The sequence below is a fragment of the Macaca mulatta genome, chromosome 11 (genome assembly GCF_049350105.2).
Source record: "Macaca mulatta isolate MMU2019108-1 chromosome 11, T2T-MMU8v2.0, whole genome shotgun sequence".
Taxonomy (NCBI): domain Eukaryota; kingdom Metazoa; phylum Chordata; class Mammalia; order Primates; family Cercopithecidae; genus Macaca; species Macaca mulatta.
In genome coordinates, this window is record NC_133416.1 from 35,069,022 (window position 1) to 35,094,403 (window position 25,382).

The 25,382-nt window shown below is 42.6% G+C and overlaps 1 protein-coding gene across 2 annotated transcripts in view; it reads right to left on the bottom strand.

The window, feature by feature from the left end:
• PKP2 (plakophilin 2) overlaps positions 1 to 25,382 on the bottom strand; it is a 108,651-nt gene that overhangs the window by 75,191 nt on the left and 8,078 nt on the right. For both annotated transcript variants that reach the window (XM_077953850.1, XM_015151418.3), the window contains exons 2-4: positions 14,576 to 14,688; positions 13,505 to 14,202; positions 4,249 to 4,384 (exon numbers count right to left, since the gene is read on the bottom strand). In XM_077953850.1, the coding sequence (XP_077809976.1) occupies positions 4,249 to 4,384; positions 13,505 to 14,202; positions 14,576 to 14,688 (947 nt within the window). The remainder of the gene's footprint in view (positions 1 to 4,248; positions 4,385 to 13,504; positions 14,203 to 14,575; positions 14,689 to 25,382) is intronic.

A 25,382-nucleotide genomic window follows, 5' to 3' on the forward strand; every position in this document is an offset into this window, starting at 1 on the left:
ATATTATCTATTCTATATACTAGCAATGAACAACCAAAAATATAAATTAAAAAGTATCATTTATAATAGCAGCTGGAAATATGATAAACTTACGGATAAATCTAAGAAAAGACATGAAAGACCTCTACAGTAAAAATTATAAAACTCTGCTGAGAAAAACTGAAGACCTAAATAAATGTTAAGATGTACCATGGTCATGGGTCACAAGACTCAATATTGTTAAGATGTCAATTTTCTCCTTATTGATCTACAGATTCAGTGCAATCTCTAACAAAATCCCAGCAATTATTTTTTAAGAAATTGACAAGCTGATTCTAAACTTCAGATGGAACTGCTGAAGATGTAGAATAGCCAAAACTTTGAAAAAGAATAAAATGGAAGGACTAACATTACCTAATTTCAAGACTTACAAAACTATAGTAATCAAGACAGTGTGGAATTTGAAAAAGACAGACAAATAGTCTTCATCTTTGCTGAAGACTAATTACTCTGGGATTATTACCTAACGTGTCTGTTTCTCTGAATCAGATGATGAGAAGTTGGCCCCTTTCTGGGTGAAGGCTTTTTGAAAGTAAGACGTGGTTGACTTGAGTCATATTTATTTGCACTAGGACGTAAGCATGTTTCACATCCCCAGTTTTACATAGTATCCTCAAAAAATCAATTTTCTCAAAATTCATTTAGGAAATAATACTTGGGAATAGTAAACATTCAAAAATAATCTTACAGGCTGGGTGTGATGGCTCACACCTGTAATCCCAGCACTTTGGGAGGCTGAGGTGAGCGGATCACTTGAGGTCAGGAATTGGAGACCAACCTGGCCAACATGGTGAAACCCTGTCTCTACTAAAAATACAAAAATTAGCTGGGTGTGGTGCCTATAATCCCAGCTATTCAGGAGGCTGAGGCAGGAGAATCACTTGAACTCAGGAGGTGGAGGTTGCAGAGAGCCAAGATTACGCCAGCCGGGGTGACAGAGCAAGACTCCATCTCAGACAAAAAAAAAAAAAAAAAAATCAGCTGGGTATAGTGGCTCACACCTGTAAATTCCAGCACTTTGGGAGGCCGAGGGAGACAGATCACTTGAGGCAAGAAATTCAAGACCAGCCTGGCCAACATGATGAAACCTCGACTCTACTAAAAAAATACAAAAATTAGCCATGCGTGGTGACACATGCCTATAATCCCAGCTACCTGGGAGGCAGAGGCAGGAGAATGGCTTGAACCCGGGAGGCAGAGGCTGCAGTAAGCCAAGATTGCACCACTGCATTCCAGTCTGGGAAACAGAGTGACTCCGTCTCAAGAAAAAAAAAAAAAAAGACAAACAGATCAATAGAACAGAATACACAGTCCAGAAATAGACTCACACATATTTAATCAATTCCTTTTCAGCAAAGATACAAAGACAATTCAGTAGTGAAATAAAAGTCGTTGCAACAAATGACACCTGAACAATTAAATTTACATATATCAAAAAAAGGAACTTCAGTCCACATATTACAATATATAAAAAATTAACCACAAATGGACCATAGAACAACTACAAAATATAACATTTACAAAATTTCTAGAATAAAATATAGATTATCTTCTAACCTTTGAATAGGGAATGATTTCTTGGATACACAGGAATCTCATTAAATCTCATTAAAATGAAAAACTATTAGGAGAATGAAAAAACAAAGCGCAACTGGGAGAAAATATTTCCATATATATCTGGAAAAGGTCTTGTGTATAGAAAATATTCAAAAACTGTCAAAATTCAGTAATAAGAAAACAAAACACAAAAAAATGGGCAAAAGAATTGAATACACATTTCACCGAAGAAGACATATAAGTGGGAAATAAGCACATAAAGAGATGTTCTGGCTAGGTGTGGTGGCTCATGCCTGTAATCCCATCACTTCGGGAGGCCAAGGTAGCCGGCTCCTTTGAACTCGGGAGTTGGAGACCAATTTGGGCAGCATGGTGAAACCCCGTTTCTACAAAAAATACAAAAATCAGCAAGGTGTGGTAGTGCACTGGTAGGCCCAGCTACTTGGCAGGCTGAGGTGGGAGGATCACTTGAGCCCGAGAGGTGGAGGTTGCAGTGAGCCTAGATTGTGCCACTGCACTCCAGCCTGGGCAACAGAGGCAGATCCTATCTCAAAAAAAAAAAAAAAAAAAAGTTCAACCCCTTTGTCATTGGGGAAATGCAAATCAAAATCACAATAAAACACCTCTACAAACTCACAGACTAACATTAAGGCTCACTATATCAAATGTTAAGATAAGGAGGAACTGGAACTCTCATAAATTGCAAGTGGGAATGTGAAATGGCACAGCTACTTTGTAAAATGGTTTCACAGTTTCTTAAAAAGTCAAACATACACCTATCATACCATCCAGGCATTTACGCCTACGTATTTACTCAAGAGAAATGAAATCATATGTCTACATGAAGTCTTGTACACAAATGCTCACGGTAGCTTTATTTGTAATAGCCAAAACTTCTGACACACACGACATGGGTAAATCTCAAAAGACTTACTCTGAGTAAAAGAATTCAAACCAAAAAAAGCTTATATTCTATATGATTCCATTTATACAAAATTCTAGAAAATTCAATCTAATCTATAGTGACAGAAACCAGATCACGACTGGGCATGGTGGCTCATGCCTGTAACCCAAGAACTTTGGGAGGTCGAGGAAGGGAATTGCTTGAGCCCAGGTGTTCCAGACCAGCCTGGGGGCAACATAGTGAGACCCCCATCTCTACAAAAAATACAAAAACTAGCTGGGCATGGTTGTGTGCACCTACAGTGCCAGCTACTCAGGAGACTGGGGTAGGAGGATTGCTTGAGCCCAGAAAGTTGAGGCTTCAGTGAGCTGTGATCGCACCACTGCTCTCCAGCCTAAGTGACACAGTCAGATCCTGTTTCAAAAAATAGAAAGCAGATCATTCATTGGTTGTTTTGGGAGGCTGTTAGTAGGTTAGGGGCAGGTGGGATATATGGATTACAGAGGGGCACAAGAAAACACTGGAGGTAATGGATGTGTTTGTTATCTTGATTGTGATGATGGTTTTATAGTGTCAAAACATGTCAAAACTATGTCAGATTGTACCTCAATAACGTTGTTAAAAAATGAATCAACAAAACTGATACATTTAACAACAGTAATCTATGCAGCATCTTGAAAGAATGAGGTAGGATTAATATATATTGAAGATTTCCAAGATATAGTGTGAAAAAATAAAGTACTGCAAGTAGTAAGTTATCATTTATTATTTCATGTTTTAAAAAGGATACTCAATCAACTGTTTCAACAATTGTTTCTATGTGTATAAAATATCTCTGGAAAGACAAAAAAAATGATATATGTGTTTGTGTGTAAGAAAGACTGAAAGAGAACAGAGAGAATATATAGGCTGGAGTTTAGAGTAGAAGAGACTTACTTTTCACCGAACACCTTTTTGAGCTGTGATTCCTTCTCCCTCATGAATGTATCACTTTTGATTTCTTTTCTTTTTTTTATTTTTATATCACTTTTTAAAACAAATATAAAATAACCTATTGCTTCCATCTCTGAGGATCTGTCCTACAGGAACAAAGAGTCAAACGACATATGCACAAAGCAATTCATTGAACAACTGTTACAAATGTTAATGGAATCATTGAATGAAAAAAAGTTGCAAAACACTGGCCGCTGGGGAGGGTTCTAAATGGAGAGGTTGGGGAGACAGGAAAAGAAAGGGGAAGTTTGCGTAGGGACTTACTTTCTGCATTTCCGATTTGCAGGAAATATTTTTGGTAATGAGTGGCTGTTTCCTTTTAAAGTAAAAGACCTCAATGAAATTTTTGTTTGTTTATTTTTTCTTTTTTAAGATGAGTCTCACTCTGTTGTCCAGGTTGGAGTGCCATGGTGCAATCTTGGCTCACTGCAGCCTCCACTTCCCGGGTTCAAACGATTCTCCTGCCTCAGCCTCCAGAGTAGCTGGGATTACAGGCACCTGCCACCACACCCAGCTAATTTTTGTATTTTCAGTAGAGATGGGGGTTTCACCATGTTGGCCAGGTTGGTCTGAAACTCCTGACCTCGTGATCCACCTGCCTCGGCCTCCCAAAGTGCTGGGATTCTAGGCATAAGCCACTGCGCCCCGTCTCGATTTTTAAAAATTTAAATAAAGTACTGGTTTCAGTGTGCAAGGTCATCATAATAGAAGTGAAAGTGTGTTGCGTTTTGCAATGGACTGAAGATGACACTCACCCTCTTCCGAGCTTCAGATTTCTGGAAGCACTCATGCTGTATGAAAGTGGCTGCAGCAGAAATCCTGGACAGCGGTATGTGGTCTGCATCGAGCATACTCACTGCTCGCTCCAGAGTCATCTCCATGTCTGCATTCCTAGACAAACAGGCACAGATTCAGCCAGATTCCAAACCTCCCACCTCCTGCCTACCGACCTGGTCTTCCACAGATGACTCAGCTAATACTGGGAAGCACTAGAACATCTGAACCTTGGCTTTTCTTCAGCCAAAAGAAAAATCAGCACCCAAGATTGGAAGGCAGAGGGACTACTGACTAGAAATTCTCCAGCTCTGATCAGACGGGAGAATTGGATGATGTCATTCGATTGAATTATACCATATACCAAAGAAAGAAGCTGAACTTTTAAAAAGAAATATGACGCCGAGGTGGGTGGATCATTTGAGGTGAGGAGTTCAAGACCAGCCTGGCCAACATGGTAAAACCCCATCTCTACTAAAAATACAAAAAATTAGCTGGGTGTGGTGGTGGTATACAACCGTAATCTCAGGAGGCTGAGGCAGGAGAATCACTTGAACCAGAGGTGGACATTTCAGTGAGCAGAGATAGTGCCAATTCACTCCAGCCTAGGCAAAAGAATGAGACTCCGTCTCAAAAAAAAAAAAAAAAGGAAAAAAGATAAATATGTATCCTATGATTCTTACATCTTTAAAAGCAACTTTAAAGGCACAGTAAGACTTTTAAAATAATTCAAAAGAAATCTGTTTACAGAAATTAAACATTATTTCTAGCTGGGCACGGTGGCTCACATCTGTAATCCCCGCACTTTCGGAGGCTGAGGCAGGAGGAATGCTTGAGTCTAGGAGTTCAAGACCAGTCCTGGCAACATAGTGAGACCCTGTCTCTACAAAAAGACAAACAAAAAACCCAAAATCAGCTGGGTGTGGTGGCATGTACCTATAGACCCAGCTACTTGGAAGGCTGAGGTGGGAGGATCGCTTGAGCCTGGGAGGTCAAGGCTGCAGTGAGCCTCGGTGACGCCACTGCACGGCGCTCCAGCCTGAGCAATAGAGCGAAACTCTGTTTCAAAAACAAACAAACAAACACACAAAATAATGACTAAAGACACGCTTAAAGGTAATATAGGGCTGTTCTTTGGCTTCAAAGAGGGTTATACCTGACTCATTCCAGGTAATAAAGACACTGGAGACATCCTGAGAAGGAGTTTTCCAATATCTACTAGCAAGTACAGTGAGTAAATACTCTTTTCTATTAGGCTAACCCATGAATACATGCACATGTGTACAGGTGTGAGTGTGTGCAGCGTTGTGAAGGGTGTGCCTGTGTGTGGGTGGGTGTGGTGCAGGTGGGGCGATAAGGAATAATGTGCCTCATGACTAAAAACTAATAGCCCCTGCTTCTGAAACACATGTTCAAACACAGAAGGGTTACCTCATAAGTATAAAGGGTATTAAAAGTGAAGCAGCAAATTTCTGGCATCTATACTGAGAATTATATAATGATCTCATATTTTTAATGTGCCTCACACGAGTCAATTATACTTGGTAAAAAAAATAAAAAATGCAGGCTATTACCATTAAAACTAGAATTTGAGTCACTTTTATCTAATATTTTTATCTAATATACACACACCTTTTAAAGGAGAGGGAAAGAGTTTACATTCATGGACTCTGAGGCCTTTATAGAGAAGTCAAAACTCTGTAAGTCTAGTCTCAAGCTCAGTGGCAAAGTCTTTACCAGCCATCACGGGTGTATTAACTGATGAAAAATCATTCGTAAGAATAGCCTTCTGTTATGCAGCTTTTAAGAAAAAAAAAAAATATTGAGCCATTAATCCATCTCATAAGCCATACATGACTCAGGAAAGTTTGAATTTCCCATCTCTAACACCCACAAATAATTCCATTACTCTAATCCTTTATTTTCCTGAACATGATTCACCTAGAAGCTCTGTGTTCACACTTAGGCAATCCAATGCGATTTCACTTTATCACTAAAAAAATTCCTAAACTAAGTGAAGACTTCCTCAGCAAGGTTTACTACAGCTGTCAGGGGGTCAACTTTCTGTCTGACTGTCTATCAAGTCCGACTCCATAACATGGCATACATTCTGGCCCAAGTCTGACTCCATTTCCTGTCATCCTCAACCTCTTTTCCTTCCCCTCCTTGGATCTTACACCCCTCCAATCACACCGGGCTTTTAACCCTTCTCTAAACACTGCCACCTTCTTCACAAGCCACCTTCTTTTACTTTTCCAGCAAGCTTATCATACTACCTAATTCGTACCCATTCTTCAAGACTCAATTCAAATATCTTCATTTCTTCTTGTTCTTCTTTTTTCAGAAAGACAGTCCTGTTCCGTTACGCAGGTGAGAGTGCAGTGATGTGATCATAGCTCACCATAACCTCAACCTCCTGGACTCAAATCATCCTCCCACTTCAGCCTTCTGAGTAGCGGGGACTACAGTTGCATGCCACCACACCTGGCTAATTTTTTAAATAGTTTTTTTTTTTTTGGAGACGGAGTCATGCTCTGTCACCCAGGCTAGAGTGCAGTGGCACAATCTCGGCTCACTGCAACCTCTGCCTCCCAGGTTCAAGCAATTCTCCTCCCTCAGCCTCCCCAGTAGCTGGGATTACAAGCGCCCACCACCACGCCCAGCTAATTTTTGTATTTTTAGTAGAGATGGGGTTTCACCATGTTCGCCAGGCTGGTCTCGAACTCCTGACCTTGTGATCCACCCACCTCAGCCTCCCAAAGTGCTGGGATTACAGGCGTGGGCCACCGCGCCTAGTCAAATTTTTAAATTTTTGTAGAGATGAGGCCTCGCTATATCGCTCAGGCTGGTCTCTAACTCCTGGTAGTAAGTAATCCTCCTGCCTCAGCTCAAATATCTTCATTTCTGTGAAATCTTTTCTGTGCCCTTATCCCGGCTAGAGCTATTCTTTCCTCCTCTATTCTCCTACAGCATTCTCCCGTTCCAGCCCCTTTTCTCTCCCTTCCTCCCTCCTTCTTTCTCTCCGCACTCACTTATAAAACATTTCTTGAAGCCGGCAGAAATGTGGCCTGAAGAGATGGCGATGGGCATGGGCTGGAGGATCAGGAAGAGAAAGCTGTTCCCCAGCCCCACTCACCCCTGAACATATTCTCCAGAAGTGAGTCACTTCAACAATTTTTAAAATGATATCAGTATAAATTTAAAAATGTAAGAGAAAGCAGTGTAAAATACCACTGGTCGGAATATGAGACATTACGGCGGCGGGGGGAAACCCCAGTAACTTGGCTGGGGAGCAGTAGCTCATACCTGTAATCCCAGCACTTTGGGAGCCCAAGGTAGGTGGAGTACTTGAGCTCAGGAGTTTAAGATCAACCTGGCCAACATGGTAAAACCCCGTCTCTACTAAAAATATAAAACATTAGCCGGGCATGGTGGCAAGCACCTGAAATCCCAGCTACTCGGGAGGCTGAGGCAGAAGAATTGCTTGAACCCGGGAGGTGGAGGTTGCAGTGAGCCGAGATCGTACCGTTGCACTCCAGCCTGGGCAACAAGAGTGAAACTGTCAAAAAAAAAAAACAAAAAAACAAAAAAAGCAAAGCAAGACAACACTGTAACTTGTGTGTGTGTAATCCCCCAGTAGCCAGCATTCCTGCCAACTAACAACACAGCCCTGCCCGGGCTGGTTCCCGTGATATTAGAATATGGCTACACCTCTGAAGGCAAAGCAAACACAAAATAATGAATAGATAGCTCCTACAAGTGTTGTCAGATGCTCAGGAAATGCAAATCCTCACAAATATCTTAAAGTATGGTGAAAGCAATGCTTTGGAAAGATGACTCTGGAATGGATATGTGTTCCTCAAAAGAAAGACACAGTGTTGAGGACACTATAAAAGGTTCAGCAGAGGCAAACAAGGCTTGAACTGGGCTGTTAAAAATGGAAATGGAAAAAAAAGGTATAGTCGAAAGAGATGAAAAATCAAAGAACTAAAGCAGGTAGTAATTAAGATGATGTGGAGGGAAGTCAATATGCTCTGTTTCTGCTCTGCAGTGCTCTTGGTCACAAATTTGACTGTCAATCCTAGAGAAGATCCATCCTCTCTGCTTAGTCTCCCTCAACTAATCCCAAAGTACAATGCTCTTGTGGGTTTTGTTTGTTTGTTTGTTTTGCTTTGAGACAGGGTCTCACTCTGTTGCCCAGGGTGGAGTGCAGTGTCGCGATCATGGCTGACTGCAGCCTGGACCTCCCAGGTTCAAGTGATTCTGTTGCTTCAGCCTCCTGAGTAGCTGGGACTACAGGCATGCACCACCATGCCCAGCTAATTCTTGTACTTTGTAGAAATGGGGTTTTGCCATGTTGCCCAGGCTGGTCTCAAATTCCTGGGCTCAAGCAATCTGCCAGCCTCAGCCTCCCAAAGTGCTGGGATTACAGCTGTGAGCCACCATGCCCGGCCCTGCTCTTGTGTTCTTTAAATTTCTGTAGACACTAATATGTATCACACAACCTAGCACTTGACGACATATCCTATTTTTCACTGCTCTTCTCCTAGACCATCATACATCCCACTCAATTTTCATCTTTAATTTTATTTATTTAATTATTTTTTTTGAGACTAAGTCTTGTTCTTTCACCCACGCTGGAATGCAATGACACGATACCAGCTCATTACAACCTCCGCCTCCTGGGTTCAAGCAATTCTCCTGCCTCAGCATCCAAAGTAGCTGGGATAACAGGCATCTACCACCATACCTGGCTAATTTTTGTATTTTTAGTAGAGACGGGATTTCACCATGTTGGCCAGGCTGGTCTCGAACTCCTGACCTCAAGTGATCCGCCCACCTTGGCCTCGTAAAGTGCTGGGATTACAGGTGTGAGCCACCGTGCCTGGCCCATTTTCATCTTTTGTGATGCTTACTGGGAAGGACCTATGAAGACCCTAACACTCATTTGCAGAACCATCAGTCTCCAACAGGTCATAAATCATGGTTTTAGAAAAATTCATCTGGAATTTTTTTGTGGTGATTCTTAAAACCTTTTTCATCAGTTTGATTTAGAACATGAGTTTCATCAGTTTGTCTCTCTTATACTCCAAGTCTCAGTTTTTAGCTGCATTAGTAACCGTTTAACCAGCCATTCTTCTTTTGGAAAGCCAGGTCCATTGTTTAATAACTTAGGTCATTATGCAGGTTTATGGTTTTATCCAGTTAATATTCAACGTATATGAAAGAATACTCCTTTACATGTGGGAGTTTCACTAGGCATAAAAACTTAAATCTCCAAAATAGGGGCTGGACAGAGTTTGACAATGCAGGACCAAGGAGAACACAGTGTGTGGTCTCAGGGCAGGTGTCCCAGGAGCAGCCTGGGGAACTGAAACGAGGCGTGGAGCCCAGCAGAGGAAAGGGGGAGGTCAGGTAGGCACAGGCACCACCGTGGGCATCTATCTTCCTCATTACGCAAAATATTTCTGGTTCCCTCTCCTTTTCACAGACAGCTAAATTTTCCTTTCAAAATCAGAGAAAAAAGTTGATTTCTATGATTTCTACTCTCTAGAATTTGGGGAAATCTCAGGAAGAGATTTCTTACTCATTATTTTTAAATTTCTTGACCCCAAGTGTTCCTTCTATTCTTTGAAATATTCTAATACAATTTGCCCTGTCTATTAAAACAATAATCCAAAAATAGTATGACTAATACTTCTAGAATTTGAGCAACAAAAGAACCTAGATGGCAAAAAGTAAAGCTTATATTTCATTTCTCCTTTCTGTAATTCCTTCACTCTTTCACTATATACTTATTTATTTATTGAAATAAGATCTCACTCTGTTGCCCAGGCTGGAGTATAGTGGCACAATCACAGCTCACTGTAGCCTCAACCTCCCTGGTTCAATCAATCCTCCCACTTTGGCCTCCGGAGTAGCTGGGACCACAGTTGGGAACTATCATGCCAGGCTAAGTTGTTTATTTGTAAGAGAAATGGCATCTCCCGATGTTATCCAAGCTGGCCTCAAACTCCTGGGCTCAAGCGATCCTCCAGCCTGGGCCTCCCAAAGTGCTAGGATTACAGGTGTGAGCCACTGTACCTGGCCTCATCATATATTTATACAGTGCCTACTATAGACCTACTTCCATTTTAGGGTGCTGAGAATATAAAGATGATTGAGCACTCACAAAAAGCTCAAAGTCCAGAGGGAGAACAGATAAGCAAATGTGTAGCCACAATATAATATTCTGATAGAGACACTCATACAAGGCTCACAAGGCTCCCATCTGGGGTACCTAAGCTAGACTGGGAAGGAAGTGGTCAGAAAAAAGGTGGTATCTGAGCTAAATCCAGAATTATAAGTAGTCAGACAAAAATAGAGCTGCATATGTAAAGGTCTGGAGTGGGGGGAAAGAAGGAAAGAGAGAGAGAATGAATATGGATGAATATCTTCCATTAAGGAAAGTAAAGAGGTTCCAGGTGGTTTGGGTATTGGTATGTGGCTATGTTTGGGGATGGTGGTGGCAAACGGCAGAGAAGAGGAGAAGGAGAAGAGGCTGAAGTGATGAGCAGAGCTGAAAACACAATGGGCCCCGTATGTCATGCCTAAAAGCATGAACGCTTAGTGGAATTACGGAAGGGTTATAAACTGGGGAGAGAAACAATCAGACGTGGAAAGATAATTCTGACAGTCCTAGAGAACGGTTCTGACTGAGCAAGACCAAAGGCAGAGAGGCCTGTGTAATGGAAATGGAAAGAAGGATAAAATTCAAGACCCATTATAGAAGGAAAAATATGGCTTGGTGATAGGTGACTAGAGAGGGAGAAGATAGGAATGACTTCCAGGTTTGAAAATAGTAGGCTACAGCAGGAGGAGACGGGTGGAAGTTGAGGACAGGGAGATGAGTTTCGTTTAGGACATGCTGAGTTTGAAATATGTAGGAGGTTGTTACATTTTCATATAGGTCCAGAATTCGGCATCGAGGATGGAATTGCAGACAAAACTTTGAGAACTATAAGGATAAAAGTGAGGTACACAGGGCCTCTCTGGAAGAGCATCAAGGCTTGGAATAGAAGGGTTACTGAAGATGCCTCCTTTGGGCAGGCGGAAAGGGAGCATGCAGAGAAGACTAACAAAGAATGGCTGGAGAGCTGAGTGGAAACCCAGGAGAAGCTAGTGCCCTGAAAACCAAGGGATGAGAGAATTTCATGGTGTCTCAAACACCACCTGCAGGTTGAGTAATATAAGGACTGCTTATACTACTCAATATAGCATCCGCTTAGAATGTAGCAGATAAGGCAGTTATTGCTACATTTGTCAGGAGACCGTTTAGGTGGAATGGAGGGGACTGAAATCATGTTGCAGTGGGTTGACGAGAGCCTGGGAAGTGACAGGGTGGTTCAAGAAGCAAGGGGCACAGAGATGGAGGAAGAGAATACCAGTTGTTGGAGGATGTCAGATAATAATTTTTTTACTGTTAAAATCATTTTGCTAAAATTGTGGCTATCACAAATCCTAGACTATGGTAGGCATTCCATAAATTTTGAATTACCTGTTTAAAAGCCTTTATCAGCTTTTTCCTCCATAAACAATGACCTGATACACTTTCTCTCTCTCTCTCTCTTTTTTTTTTTTTTTTTTGAGACGAGGTCTCACTGTGTTTTCCAGGCTGGAGTGCAGTGGCACAATCTTGGCTCACTGCAACCTCCATCTCTTGGGCTCAAGCAATCCTCCCGCCTCAGCCTCTCGAGTAGCTGGAACCACAGGCGCACACCACCACACCCAGCTAATATTTGTATTGTTTGTAGAGATGGGGTTTCACCATGTTGGCCAGGCTGGTCTTGAATTCCTGAGCTCAAGTGATTCGCTCGTCTGGGCATCCCCAAGTGCTGGGATTACAGGCCTGGGCCACTGCTCCTGGCTCATTTTTCCTCTTGGTAAGTATGCTCATATTGCCAAAGGTCTGCTTACTATAAGAAATGTTAGAAATCTTGCCGGGCGCAGTGGCTCACGCCTGTAATCCCAGAACTCTGGGAGGCCGAGGTTGGCGGATCACGAGGTCAGTATTTCGGGACCATCCTGGCTAACACGGTGAAACCCCGTCTCTACTAAAAATACAAAAAATTAGCCGGGCGTGGTGGTGGGCACCTGTAGTCCTGCTACCCGGGAGGCTGAGGCAGGAGAATGGCGTGAACCCGGGAGGCGGAGCTTGCAGTGAGCCGAGATCGCGCCACTGCACTCCAGCCTGGGCTGCCGAGCAAGGCTCCATCTCAAAAAAAAAAAAAAAAGTTACAAATCTCATGGTGAATTTTACATCATAAAAAATATTTCCTGTGTTAAGATTAGATTAGCCCTCATCATTTTGAGAAGTAGTTTACCAATGATGCCTACCTGGTCAGTGAGCATGCTGTACAATTTCACTTGAAGGGATGTTTAGAGGTAACAACTATCATTAGACAACTTTAGCAATCAAATGACAATAACATATCTAATGCTTTATCCTAATCATGTTAGATGGTTATTGCAGGATCTAATCAGCCATCCATTTCTCAATCTTTCTCTTAGTAACGTGCTCAGTTTATAAAATTTGTGCTCAGGCATTAAACTTGAATAAGGGTTAAGTTCCAAACACTAAATTAGTCAAGCTATAAAGTAAATAGGAAGGGAAAGGAATGATTTAAAAATTCAGTTATTTTAATAATTTAGTATGGGCAAAAGAATACCCCTTCAAATCACTGACACTAGAAATGTAAAAGGTACCAAGTATCAAAGGAAGAAACTTCTGTCAGCCATCTAGCCATCTTTCCTTAGCTCTTTTTACAGTCATAGTTATCAAAATGGCATTTGAGGTTCACACTTAGCACTAGGAATAAGCATTTTTTCCTTTTATTTCAAGGGATGATGAAGAAAATACACGTGCAGTTCTTCATTTCTTGGCCTACTTTGGAGTTTAGAGCAGATTTTCATATGGCTGAGGGGTAGGGTCCCTTCAGCCAGCATCTAATCTGGAACAGATGGACTAAATGTCACATTTCCGCACAAAGCTGCCATGTGAGCAGGTAGCCTGGCCCCTGTCCCCGAGGTAAATAGGCTGATCTGTCAATTAGGCAGCTGCCTGAAAAGTCATTATTTTAATCACTTATCTCTGGAAGCCTTTCTCTCAAGCCCCAGAAGTGCCAGCTCATGCTGTCAGGGCTGTGGGAACAGAATGTGCTGGCAATGACTGAGCTGCAGAGTCAGGAGGGGACTTACCCCAGCTGGGAGTCAGTGAAAGTGCTTCTCTCGGTGAGCAGATTCCCACTTCCCCCTGCCGCCGCCTGGCCAACGGTCAAGTGCGCTCTCCTCCCGCTGGAATCCACGGCGACACTGGGCCCAGCTTCCCTCAGCGTGCGGGTGCTGTGGAAGGAGCTCTGGTGCCAGGAGGACCTGGAAGCCCTGTTCTGAGTGAGGGGCTGCAGGGGCACCAGCGGCCTGACCTGCCCAACGGTGAGCCCTGCCGTCAGGTAGTTCTCTTTCTCCAAGAGGTTGCCCATGCTGCGGCTGGTCCCTGGCCTGGGGTACGTGAGCAGGGCCGGGTTGGCAGGGATGCTGTCAAAAACGGTGTCGCTAACAGAACCATGCTGGTACTGTCTGTGGTACGTGTCAAAGTGGCGCTGCCTGCTTGTGGTGCCAGCACGGCTGACCCCCACAATCTCAGAACGAGCATATCTCGGTGGCACTAGGAGGGCGGCCCGCCTGCTTTCTTGGTGGCGCAGGGTATGCCCAGCCTGGCTTCTCTGGCTGTACTGGTAATCGCTGTGCGTGTAGTGAGCCCTCTCTGGGCTGCTGTCAGGAGAAATCTCCAGCCTCCTCAGAGGATGCCTCAAGGACCTTTCTTCCACCGACTTCTGGGAGCTGTACTGTGCTGTTCCTCTTCCCCAGCGACCTTCATAAGTGGCAGTTGTGCCAGCCTGCACATGAGAGAAATAAAGTTCAAAGGAGGCATAAATCAGATTTCAACTTTGCTGAGGACTAATTACTCTGGGACTATTACCCAACATGTCCGTTTCTCTGAATCAGATGATGAGAAGTTTGCCCCTTTCTGGGTAAAGGCTTTTTGAAAATAAGACTTGGTTGACTTGAGTCATATTTATTTGCACTAGGATGTAAGAATGTTTAACATCCCTAGTTTTCCATGGTATCGTCACAAAAATCAATTTTCTTAAAGCTCATTTAGGAAATGATAATACTTGGGAAAAGTAAACACTCAAAAATAATCTTAGGAAGTTTGAAAATATTTTCATGGTAATCTGATCACTAGGGTTACATTCTTTGATATCCTACCTTCAGCATGTCATAGGTTTTAGGAACAGGGGAACGGCCTCCAACAAAATCATTTTCAACCAGGTGTAGGTTGTAGACATATTCAGGAACACTGCTGGTTCGGTGAAGATTTCCTGCAATCAAGAAAATAGTAAAATAACTCAGAATATAAGTGGGCTAATTAACATTTACAGACTGCATAACAACGATGTACTAAACTTTAAGTAATGGACGCCAAGAACAAGTATTAAATGTACATTAATGTTTTTAAATGCTAGTTTCACACCACCCTGGGATATGGCAAGTGATCAAAGGTTATCAAAACATTCTCTACAAAAGTTTTTTAGCTGGGCGTGGTGGCTCACGCCTGTTATCCCAGCACTTTGGGAGGCAGAGGCAGGTGGATCACCTGAGGTCAGGAGTTCGAGACCAGCCTGGCCAACATGGTGAAACCTATCTCTACTAAAAATACAAAAATTAGCTAGGCATAGTGGCAGGCACCTGTAATCCCAGCTACTCGGGAGGCTGAGGGAGAAGAACCGTTTGAACTCAGGAGGCAGAGGATGCAGTCAGCCAAGATCACACCACCACTGCACTTCAGCCTGGGCAACAAAAGCGAAACTCTGTCTCAAAAAGAAAGTTTTGGCTGGGTGTGGTGGCTCACGCCTGTAATCCCAGCACTTTGAGACGCAGAAGCGGGTGGATCACCTGAGGTCAGGCATTCAAGACCAGCCTGGCCAACATGGTGAAACCCCATCTCTACTAAAAATACAAAAAATTAGCTGGGCGTGGTGGCGGGGACCTGTAATCCCAACTACTCGGGAGGATGAGGCAAGAGAATCGCTTGAACCCGGGAGGCAGAGGTTGCAGTGAAGCTGAGATAACTCCATTGCACTACAGCCTGAGCAACAACAGCGAAACTCTGTCTCAAAAAAAAAAAAAAAAAAAAGTTTTCAAAATGAAAGTTGAATTTAAAAAAGAAAAAGAAGGGAGAGGAAATTCACAAAAATCTAAAAATGTTCGGTGGTTATAGTGCTGAAAAATTTGGGACTCATTGTCTGGTTTAGGTGGTCTGGACTATAAAATTCAGTTTCCCAAGTCACAGAACTCTGTTCCCAGGGCAGGAATTCGGAAGCTTCTTATAATAAGCAGGTGTAGGCAATAAATATAATGGTGACTCAGCACTACTAGATAAGACAGCTTGTATAAACAACAGGGTAGGCTGAGCGTGGTGGCTCACACCTGTAATCCCAGCACTTTGGGAGGCCGAGGTGGGTGGATCATGAGGTCAGGAGTTCAAGACCAGCCTGGCCAACATGATGAAACCCATCTCTCCTAAAAATACAAAAATTAGCCAGGTGTGGTGGCAGGCACCTGTAATCCCAGCTACTCGGGAGGCTGAGGCAGGAGAACCCAGGTGGTAGAGGTTTCAGTGAGCCGAGATAGTACCACCGCATTCCAGCCAGGGCGACAGAGCAAGACTCCATCTCAAAAAAAAAAAATAAACAAAAAAACAAGAAAAAAAACAGGGCAGATCAGCATGATCAAGGGAAACATGGATCAACTTAAGGCCAATGCTGGGGTTGAGATATTTGGCAACAGGAGAGTTAGGCAGGAAAGGAAATCAACCTCTATACTCCATCCAAATGGCTGCTTTTGTGGAATCACCTGGCCCCTCCTTTGTTTGGTGTTCTAACAGCCAGCCCACTCTCATGAAAACAGACAGGAGCCAGCCCTTTGTGCTCAGCTCTGTGAAGCCTGCAGGAATTCAACGGATGCCTGTCTCGTACATCTTCAAATACTCCTCTCTGAGGAGTGGGGAGTAGTGGAAAGCAGTATATTGTGTCCCTCTTCTGCCTCCTTTATCCTTCTCTCAGCTTTTTTTTTTCTTTTGAGTTTTCTCTTACTGCCTTAAAAAAGGGCTAATCAAAATAATCAACAATCTCCAAAAGCCAAGTAATATCTACTTTCTTATGTTTAACTGAAATTTCTTTTTCTGTCATGTAGCATATCTTAGAAATTGGAGGAAAATATACTCAATTAACTCTTCTAGGCTTTAGAGACTCATGAAAGATGTTGAGAATACAGCAACACAGGCAGCTCCTTGCCAGTGCAATGGGAACACATCAACATAACTTTTCCAGTAAACTGTTATAAAGACAAAATTTCAAAATACTGACGATACATTCAAGGGGAGGGAGAATGGTAATTTGAAATTATTTTTGCCAGAGAGCCAAAAAGTCTAAATCCATCCCAAATTATGTTTGTCCACATGTCCTTATTTCCTACAGCCAAACGATCTGCCTGATAAACAATTTTCAGGCCTCAAGGAGTCTTGTGAGGAGGCAGTGACAGGCTTGTAACTGTCACCCTGGAGACAAGGGCAGCTGAGATAAACCAGGCATCTCCTGTTTCCAGGGGCTTGATTTCTCCACAAGGGCTGGCAAAAGGTCAGGCAGCCACTTAATTTTTAATCTCTATGGCAAAGAACGGCTGGAATTTGGATCTTAAATAAGGAAAAACAATTTTTTTCCATAAATTTTATTGGAGATGGAGTATCACTATGTTGCCCAGGTTGAACTGCAACCTCTGAGCTCAAGTGATCCTTCTGCCTCAGTCTCCCTTACTTGAAAGCAATCTTTTCCATGACCCCACAGCCAATTTAAGAGAGAAATCAAGGACACATTAAGAATTGGATCCTTAAGGACGCTGAAATTTATTATTATAAATAAGTTGAAAACAACTCATATTATTATTATTGTTATTATTTTTTGAGACAGAGTTTCGCTCTTGTTGCCCAGGCTGGAGTACGAAGGCACGATCTCGGCTCACTGCAACTTCCACCTCCTGGGTTCAAGGAATTCTCCTGCCTCAGCCTCTGGGAGCCACCGTGTCCGGCCTCATATTATTGTTTTACGTTAGCTGAGGCTCATGCCTAGGCTAACCCTTTATCCTCTACTCTGCACTTCTCTCCTCCCCAGGCCACTAGGGAGGTAGGCCTGCAAGGGCCCTGCTGGTGTGGGAAAGGAGGCTAGCAGGCCAGGTACAGGGAATGTAAAAAGGCTCTAATCCTGAAGAGTCTGGGGGCCAGAGTACCCTCAGCATTGGGAATATGCAGAAAGGGGAAGGGGTCGGGGTAGGGGGAGTGGTTGGAGAGAGTGCTTATGCTACCCCCAGCCCCAATAAAACAATCCTTTGTACAAAGGCTGTGGCCAGGCAGAACATTATTAGTTAGCTGATACATAAGAAATCCAATTTATTGTCTTTATAAAAATTAGTTTAGGGCTATCCATGTTCAAACCTTTATACCACATGATAACTGAATTAGGAAAGTCCGGGACAATCTAGAATGGCAAAATACTAATGGTCATTCATGGACCGTAGCTGGAACCATTAATTCCTGTTACTGTATAATAAAGTGGCAGGTGATGAAAGCAGGCAATTTTAGGAATTCAAGAAAAATTCTGTAAATCAGCCCCTCTAGCCCATCATCACCTGGAATACACCCTTGCCCTAATTCCAGGAGTAGGTATTCAGGAATAGTTAATAGCATGCTTCTTCCATCTTGAAGCTGAGATTCCTGCAAAGGTTTTCTAAATGTGTAACAATCTTTGGACAGGACCCAGTGAAACAGTATATCCTATCACATAGCTAATTAATCAGCGTGTTTTATAATCAGGCTTATTGAACTAAAATGTTTAACTGATGTTAAACATTCACGTTGTTGCTGTGAGTTTTAAGGCTTTTTAAAGCAACTTGTGTGAACTCCTTACATTTCAATGTGACTTTTCTTTTAAGGAGCTCAAATTATTTTATGTTCCTTTATAATATTCTATGATGCGGAGCCAGCTACTATCATCTCTGTTTATAAATAGGGAAACTTAAAAATTACCTGCTTTAAATTGCAAAGAGATTTAATAGTCAGGGTTGAACTCTGCGTTCCTCCTTTCTCCGGTCTTTGCTGTCTGACTGCATGGTGGCTACTATGATACTGTCATTTATCAAGGCCTTAGAGGGATAATTATTATAGTTTTGATATGAGGACAAAAAAATTATTTTCTCTTGGCAGGGCGCGGAGGCTCATGCCTATAATCCCAGCACTTTGGGAGGCTGAGGGGGGCGGATCAAGAGGTCAGGAGATCGAGACCATCCCGGCTAACACGGTGAAACCCCATCTCTACCAAAAATACAAAAAAAATTAGCTGGGCGTGGTGGCGGGCACCAGTAGTCCCAGCTACTCAGGAGGCTGAGGCAGGAGAATGGCAGGAACCCGGGAGGCAGAGCTTGCAGTGAGCCAAGATTGCGCCACTGCACTCCAGCCTGGGCGACAGAGCGAGACTCCATCTCAAAACAAAAACAAACAAAAAAAAAATTATTTTCTCTTTTCTCTTAAAACCTTCACTTATGAAACTCCAAATACTCTGTAAATATTAATTCTTTATTTGCCAACATAAGTTCTTAGAAGAAAGCTGCTTCTTCAGTTTTCAGATGAATGAATTGAGACTGGTTTAATGGTTCCCCAAATAACAAGGTAGTTGGAAACAGGGAAAAAAATACAATTGAATTTTTAAAGCACAGACACTCTTCCTGTGGAATACACATGAAAGATGTGACTCCAGATATTCAGCCTGCAAGTTGGCGCAATCAATGGTTTTTCTGGATAAATAGCCAATCTCAAACAACAAATAATGCAGATGAATTTGCCTAGGCAGTCATGAGATTGAGATCAGTGTGGTGGATTAAAAGTGAATTAATGGGCCGGGCGCGGTGGCTCAAGCCTGTAATCCCAGCACTTTGGGAGGCCGAGACGGGCGGATCACGAGGTCAGGAGATCGAGACCATCCTGGCTAACACGGTGAAACCCCGTCTCTACTAAAAAATACAAAAAACTAGCCGGGCGAGGTGGCGGGCGCCTGTAGTCCCAGCTACTCGGGAGGCTGAGGCAGGAGAATGGTCTAAACCCGGGAGGCGGAGCTTGCAGCGAGCTGAGATCCGGCCACTGCACCCCAGCCTGGGCGACAGAGCAAGACTCTGTCTCAAAAAAAAAAAAAAAAAAAAAAAAAAAAGTGAATTAACGGCTGTGTTCTAAGATTTTAAAGAAATTTTGGACTGAGTAAAGTTTTTTTAAAGTAAATACTAATAAGGATGGAAAATGAATTTCTTTAAGTCATTTTCTGTTCAATCAGAGAATAAGATGATATCGTGATGACTGCTGAATATATAAAATAACTCAGCCATGTCCTTTTCTGAAAATAGAAGAAAGCAAACAAAAACATACTATACACACAGGTGCATCCTGCTTTAAACAAATCCAACATGAAAATCCAGATTTTCTTACACTGAAAATTGAGGTGTGATTCTATTTCAAAGGATGTGTTTATTTCGAAAAAGAAGTAGGCATACTCCCTACGTTGAAGAAATCCATAGACTTCACCTGGAACCCCTATTCTACCACTTTGTATGTGTCTGGACAAATCAGTTAGATGCCTGTTTCCCATAATTCCAGCTACTAACAGGACTGCTGAGAGAGGTTTACCTGAGAAAGCATACACTCAAACGCTTTCAAAATTGTGAAGTGATGGGTTTCAGGACATGTCATCCCAAAATACGGTACTTGGCATTTGAGGAAGCAGCAGGCGCAGGAAGTGCACGCTTATGCCTTCCTCTCATCCCTTCTCCCTTGAAGCAGACCATATAAAATCAAGCTGACCTTCCTTTGAATTAGGTCAAAGACTCATTCCAGAAGGATCCTCCCTATACCTGGAGGAAAGGAATGTCACAAAGGGAAGAATCTGAACAAACAAGCCTTGCTGAATTCCCTCAGTTTATTACCATTAGATCAGGCCCACCTTTGTCTCACCAGACTTCTGTATGACTGTATAAAAAAAAAGCCAGGCAAGGTGGCTCACGCCTGTAATCCTAGCAGTTTGGGAGGCCCAAGTTCGGCGGATCGCCGGAGGTCAGGAGTTCAAGACCAGCCGGGCCAGCATGGTGAAACCCCGTCTCTACTAAGATTACAAAAATTAGCCGGGCGTGTTGGCAGGCAGCTGTAATCCCAACTACTCGGGAATCTGAGGCAGAAGAATTGCTTGAACCCAGGAGGCAGAAGTTGCAGTGAGCCAAGATCACGCCATTGCACTCCAGCCTGGGCAACACAGTGAGACTCCATCTCAAGAAAAAAAATAAATAATACAGTCTTCCCTGTTTCTTTGGGTCTTCATTTCTGAAAACTCGCACGTCACATAAAACTTACAATAAATAGGCCGGGCGCGGTGGCTCAAGCCTGTAATCCCAGCACTTTGGGAGGCCGAGACGGGCGGATCACGAGGTCAGGAGATCGAGAGACGATCCCGGCTAACACGGTGAAACCCCGTCTCTACTAAAAAATACAAAAAAAAAAAAATAGCCGGGCGAGGTGGCGGGCGCCTGTAGTCCCAGCTACTCGGGAGGCTGAGGCAGGAGAATGGCGTAAACCCGGGAGGCGGAGCTTGCAGTGAGCTGAGATCCGGCCACTGCACTCCAGCCTGGGTGACAGAGCAAGATTCCGTCTCAAAAAAAAAAAAAAAAACAAACAAAAAAAACAAAACAAAAAAAACTTACAATAAATAAATTTGTTATGCTTTTCTCTTGTTAATCTGTCTTTTGTTATAGGGGTCTCAGGCATAAACCTGGCGACAGGTAAGAAAAGAAAACTTTTCTCCTCTACTCAAGCAAAATGCAAAAATGAGATAAGGTTTTTAAACAGAATTTGAGTCATAAAAATTTGTTTTTCACATTTTTTCATGAATTGGTCTATTCTAATAACAGGGATAAACTAGTGTGCATGCTTTACACTGTGTTGTAGAGCAGCTTTTTTTCTGCTAAGTTTACCATTGGTCTTGAATTGGACTTTTTCTGGTTTTTTGATTGACCTGCCACTGAGGAGCTCGATGACATTACCGTGTTTTCCAGCCATTCATTTCACTTGCACGGTGCATAATGTGCTTTCGATGCTTCCTAAAGAAGGGGATGTTTTACCAGGAAATAGTTCAAATTAACATGGGCTCAGGCAACATTACCTAAATTGTTTTTTCTAAAAATACCATGCACATATTATGGAGCCCATTTTAAGGAAAATGAAGTAGGTAGTTGCAGAGCAACTTTAAACTCCACCCTTCTCAAATAACAAGCAATTCAGGTCAAACCAATTGCGGGGTGGGGGGGGGTAATGGTGAGGGAGGTCTGTTTGGATGGTGGTAGGATTCTAAATTCCTCGGAAGATTGCAGAGGTGAAGCCTTCACAGGACAATGTAATTTTCTCCCTTTCCCAATCTGAATGTTCATTGGAATGATATGATTCCTAAGCAGCTGTTATGGAAAAAAAGAGCTTTGTGTTTGGTCACCAATACAAACACCGCTCGAAATAATGAATTATTGTTAGGGTTAAAAATACTCAGTTGAGGCCAGGCATAGTGGCTCACGCCTGTAATCCCAGCACTTTGGGAGGCCAAGGTGGGCAGATCACTTGAGGTCGGAGTTTGAGACCAGCCTGGTCAACATGGGGAAAGCCTGTCTCTTCTAAAACACAAAATATAAACCCTATCTCTAAAATACAAAAATTAGCCAGGTGTGGTGGCAGGCGCCTGTAATTCCAGCTACTTAGGGGCTGAGGCATGAGAACTGCTTGAACCCAGGAGGCAGAGGTTGCAGTGAGGTGAGACTGTGCCATTGCACTCCAGCCTGGGCAACAGAGCAAGACTCCATCTCAAAAAAAACAACTAAGTTTATTTTCATAATCACAGTTTTGTGAACAATTTTATTATGTAATTGGTTAGATTTAATATATTTATGAAATCAAATTGACAAGTCTCTATTGCCGTTCCATTACCTGTTTCTGGGCATATTTTAAAAAAACCAACTGCAGTTTCTCTTACAGTAAGCAGATGACAGAGAATTGCTAAACAAGCAAGACCTTTATACAGCCTGCTTCTATTAGAGAGAAGAGAGGAGCACTCACATTCAGAAAAGCATCTTTTCTTTCAATCTTCTAGCACTGAGTATGGTTTTTAAAAAGTGGTTTGGTTCACGCTGAGCTCTAAAAGGAGGATTTCTGGAGTTGAAGATGCGTGTAGAGGGCCCCACAGAAACAGGTGTGGTTAAACGTAAGCACAGAAATCAGCAGGTGTTCACTACTAGTATTGATGTAAACACTGCAGGTAATTGGGCTAACAGCCATGAGCAGTTGTCCTCACAGTGTGGATTCACGATGGTCTTTTAGAAGGAAAGAGAGCCTGAAAGTCTAAAAGCTTATCGTCCTCCTGTATTTGGTCTTTCTACAATAATCTCTGGCTTGCAACAGCTCTTATTCTCCACAAATCTTAAAAGATTTAACTTCTCCCATTACAGTAAAGTTGAGGACATGTTATTCCAGGTAAGACATGGGATCCTGACACTTATTAGGAGGAATTTGTGTAACAATTCATATTTGAATGGATCCTTAAAGTCATTTACTAGCAAAAGTAGGAGCTTAAAAGAAAGCATAAAATATGCTGAGACTTACCAAAGACCATAAGTATGCCCGTACTCCTGAGTTGGTGAAGGAATTTTTTTTGTTTTTTATCTGCCTGTGTTGGCATAAAACATAGGATTGATTCATTTCCTTGGACTTACATATTTTTTAAAACTATATTTTATCTTCTATTCTTACTTTCTGAGAAGAACAACCAGATATTGGTGGAAACCACAACAGCCCAAGTAAGCTTTTGCTTAGGCTGGAAAATAAGTAGAATTTGTTGGTTTAGAAAACTATAGTTGGCCAGCTGGGGGTGGCTCACACTAGCAATCCTAGCACTTGGGGAGGCTGAGGAGGGTGGATCACTTGAGTCTAAGAGTTTGAGACCAGGCTGGGCAATATAGTGAGACCTCGTCTCTACAAAAAATTTAAAAATTTAAAAATTAGCTGGGCGTGGTGGCATGGGCCTGTAGTCCCAGCTACTTAGGAAGTTGAGGTGGGTGGATTGCTTGGGCCCTGGAGACAGAAGTTGCAGTCAGTTGATGTTGCACCACTGCACTCCAGGCTGGGTGACAGAAAGCAAGACTCTGTCTCAAAAGGGAAAAAAAAATGGGAACACTATGATGAACGCTTGTTTCAAAGCAGATGAAAGTCTAATAAAGTTTTATACTATTGAAAATTTAACCAACAGTTGTACAGTGCTGTATTTTGTGACCAGTTAGCTCACATAATCAATCATGAGAAACAACTTGGTATATCAGGTATATGCTGAAAAGCACTGGCTACGAGTTCTTACGAAGTTGAATATGCCAGGGAGAGAATAGCTCTCCTGCAAGAGTGGGCCACATATTCCACATGCCAGTGTGCAACTGACTAATCCATCGCCATTATCACTCAACACGATACACCGGCCACTAGAGTCCTTATTTTTCAGGAGGCCCGCTAAGCAATTCAAGAACTATCCTCTGATATACCAATTTATGACATTTGGGGGGCAATCCTCAAATTACTGCTTTAGGTAATGACAAAAATACATTTTAAGTGTCCCCCTCCCACTTTTTTTTATTGAGATGGAGTCTTACTCTGTTGCCCAGGCTGGAGTACAGTGGTACGATTTTGGCTCACTGAAACCTCTTCCTTTCAGATCAAGTGATTTTCGTGCCTCAGCCTCCCGAGTAACTGTACTACAGGTGTGTGCCACCACGCCTGACTAATTTTTGTAATTTAGTAGAGATGGAGTTTTGCCATGTTGGCCAGGCTGGTCTCAAACTCCTGGCCTCAAGAGTTCCACCCGCCTCAGCCTCCTAAAGTGCCAGCACTTTAGGTGTGAGCCATTAAATGGCCCTTTTATATTACAAGTGTTCATGTCATATTTTGTTTGAGGTATTAGAATATGTAATTGTAGAATTTGTTATTATAAACTGGTAATTTGGCATCCTGGTGAAGAATTAAATAGAAATATCCTGGAAGTATCTAAATCTGTTCATTTCTCAGTCAGGCGCGGTGGCTCATGCCTGTAATCCCAGCACTTTGGGAGGCCAAGGTGGGCGGATCACTTGAGTCCAGGAATTCAGTAAAAGCCTGGGCAAAAAGGCAAAACCCCGTCTGTACAAAAAAATACAAAAATTATCCGGGTGTGGTGGCATATACCTGTAGTCCCAACTGCTCAGGAGGCTGAGGTCAGCGAATGGCTTGAGCCCAGGGGGCAGAGGTTGCAGTGAGTCAAGATGTACTCCAGCCTGGGCAACAGAGGCAGATGCTGTCTCATGAATGAATGAATGAATGAATGAATGAATACACTGTTCATTTCTGTAACTGTCTTTACTGTGGCATTCCTGCCAATTTATTTGCTGAGTTATCTCATAAGACTTTAAGACTTGTAAGACTTTATAACTTCAATGGCAAATATCACATTATACTCCCAATAGTATTTAAAAAAGTGAATTTATAGAACTCACAAATTATTTTTTGCTTTAAAATACTTACTAGAGGTTTTCTTTGTAATGACTTTCAAGTCATTATATTTCCCCTGACTCTCACTTGCCAGGGTTAACCCTTCCCAAGTGATTCATAACTGCTATCTCAACATTTTTTTTTTTTTTAAGACAGTTTCGCTCTTGTTGCCCAGGCTGGAGTGCAATGGCGCAATATCAGCTCACCGCAACCTCTGCCTCCCGGGTTCAAGTGATTCTCCTGCCTCAGCCTCCCAAGTAGATAGCATTACAGGCGTGTGCCACCACGCCCGGCTAATTTTTTTTGTATTCTTAGTAGAGACAGGGTTTCTCCATGTTGGTCAGGCTAGTCTCGAAGTCCTGACCTCAGGTGATCCGCCTGCCT